We start from the raw sequence: 2,267 nt of genomic DNA on the forward strand, positions 1-2,267 counted from the left end.
CCCTTCACTTCAACTTCATAACCTCCCTCAACATCTGGTTGCACAGCGCCGCGTACGGATTCAACTCGATCATCTGCGTCCTCGCAAAGTTACTGCCCAGCTTCGCCGCTTGCTCAAAGTCCTGGCGCGCCCCCTCGTTGTCGTTATTCTTGCGCTTCAAAATTCCCCTCTGGCAAAGCGCCTTGCATCCCGTCCGGCCGGAGCTGCTCGATAGTCGCAACGCTTGCTCGATATCGTCCAGTGCCGCTGTGAATGAAACGCTCGTTTGAATGAAGCTTAAAGCATGAATGAAAACAAGTTTGCGCTAGTCGCCGCCAGAGGGCTGCTGCACTTACCTTTTTCGTTTCCCAAATAACGATGAGCTTGGGCACGGTTGTTCCACGGGGCAGGTCGCTCCGGAGCGGCTTCGATTGATTTGGTGAAAGCGGTCAGGGCACTTTGGAGATCGCCCTTTTCGGCTAATTTTATGCCTTCCAGTTCTAGCTTTTTGGATTCTAGAATTCGTGGGTTGTTGGGTTCAGCAAGGTCTGAAATAATTTGGGAAATTGTAAAAGTTATTTGAATAATGTACACACCTAGATTTTTTTTAACGAATTCGCTAGTTGAAAAATAATTAAAGTTTAGATCAGTAAACCATCTGTAAAATGAACTCAATTTTACCAAATTTCGATTGTACGATGAACAATAATGAACTTCATTACCGAATTTCGTAAGTTTTTACTGAATTCGGTATTTTTCAGTTTACCGGACTGATCAGCAGTTGAGAATTCGGTAAACTTTATCGAATTCGGTAAAAAATCTAAGTGAGTAACTTAATCCACCTTAAGGTCAAAGGTTGGTGTCTTTTGTTTGGTACTTTTATCTAAAACAGCAATAGAAAACTTTTAAATGTTCTGTAAATCAAGCTTAACTACTCTTTGCTTTTAATTGGAATATTTTGGAGTCTGGCATCAAAAACGTATATACACCCTAAGATTTTTTTACAGAATTCGGTAAAGTTTACCGAATTTTGAACTGCGGAACCGTTCGGTAAGGCGTCATCCATAAAGTATGTCACGCAAAAATAATTTAATTGTGTACATTTCGAATTAATATTATGCAATCATAAAAAACCAATCGTGACGTCACAGTTTCGAAAACCCCCCTTCCCCCCTCGTCACATCTTGTCACACCTACGGTAACCCCCCTCCCCCCCTAAGTGCGTACGTACTTTATGGATGACGCCTAAACTGAAAATTACCGAATCTGGTAAAAACTTACGAATGTCGATAATGAAGTTCATTATTGTTCATCGTACAACCGAAATTCGGTAAAATTCGGTAAACTTTAACTATTTTTCAACTATCGAATTTTGTTAAAAATCTAAGTGTAAATATCACTTAAGTGCTCATAATATTTTATAAGGCTTTCAGATTGGTAGATCAAGGCATAACCACTTTAATTTTTAGTAGACAACAATTAAAAATCCATAACAAAACACAAAAATTGACTGTGCGACTCATTTAAAAACCATATTTGCTCTAATCAACTATTGTTAAAACCTGCCTTGCAAATCCTCCGGAAGCTCCTCTTCACCACTGTAAATCATTTCTTCACCACCAATTTGGGACGGATTGAAGATCGATTCCAGTACCTGACGATCGTGCTCACTCAGACAGTCCCTGCTAATCGAGTTCATTTTCAAACTTTAAAACGATGTTTCCTATTCAACAGTTCAAATTTGACTAGAATTGAGTTCCTGCTGTCATCATCGTCGAACCTGCTTAGAACAGAATTCCTCTCGGATTCAGAAAACCTGATTTGCATAGCTGGTCCGGCGCTGGGGCTTCGTTTGTTGCTGAGCAGGTAAATGCGTCAACAGAAATCAAAATAAAAACAAGTTTTCAAAGAGGGGTGCTTAGTTTCGGAGTCAGCAGCAAAAAACTAGTTTTTACATCTGAGTGCTTTTGAAAGCTTCTCAAACTAAGCTTTCATGACAAACCAACACTTCAAAGTTTTATGGCATTATTCTATGCAATGTTGAACGATTCATTTCGTACCATTTTGCTTTGGGCAACAGGCTTAAAAACTGCCAGCAGTTAAAGTGTGCAGTGTTAATGCGTTCCGGTAATTATTTCATTAGTGCAAGTGCTTAATTTGTCAAGTTTGCGTGAAACTATGTGACCTACGGGGATCACGCGATGGAATGGCTTTGAAATAAGACATCTGCTGATTTGAAATTACTGTTAGATTTTTGACCATAAATCGGAAACAGACCAGGAATCTGA

The 2,267-nt window shown here is 39.8% G+C and overlaps 1 protein-coding gene across 1 annotated transcript; it reads right to left on the reverse strand.

Moving 5' to 3' along the window:
• Window positions 1-4: 4 nt before the first annotated feature.
• LOC120415384 (tetratricopeptide repeat protein 36) lies at window positions 5-1,755 on the reverse strand. Its single transcript, XM_039576908.2, has 3 exons — window positions 1,546-1,755; window positions 336-527; window positions 5-246 (listed from the first exon to the last, which is right to left on the reverse strand). The coding sequence occupies exons 1-3, from the start codon at window positions 1,676-1,678 to the stop codon at window positions 5-7; spliced, it is 567 nt and encodes a 188-aa protein (XP_039432842.1). The 5' UTR covers window positions 1,679-1,755.
• Between the last annotated feature and the right edge of the window lie 512 nt (window positions 1,756-2,267).

This window comes from Culex pipiens, chromosome 2 (genome assembly GCF_016801865.2).
Source record: "Culex pipiens pallens isolate TS chromosome 2, TS_CPP_V2, whole genome shotgun sequence".
Taxonomy (NCBI): domain Eukaryota; kingdom Metazoa; phylum Arthropoda; class Insecta; order Diptera; family Culicidae; genus Culex; species Culex pipiens.

Bases quoted from the DNA above. Each gene is read 5' to 3' on its own strand.
- LOC120415384 (XM_039576908.2), bottom strand. From the start codon at position 1,678: ATGAACTCGATTAGCAGGGACTGTCTGAGTGAGCACGATCGTCAGGTA. The intron at 528-1,545 runs GCAGGTTTTAAC...AAATTATTTCAG, and splicing joins GCTTCCGGAGGATTTGCAAG to ACCTTGCTGAACCCAACAAC. The intron at 247-335 runs GTAAGTGCAGCA...TTTCATTCACAG, and splicing joins TTATTTGGGAAACGAAAAAG to CGGCACTGGACGATATCGAG.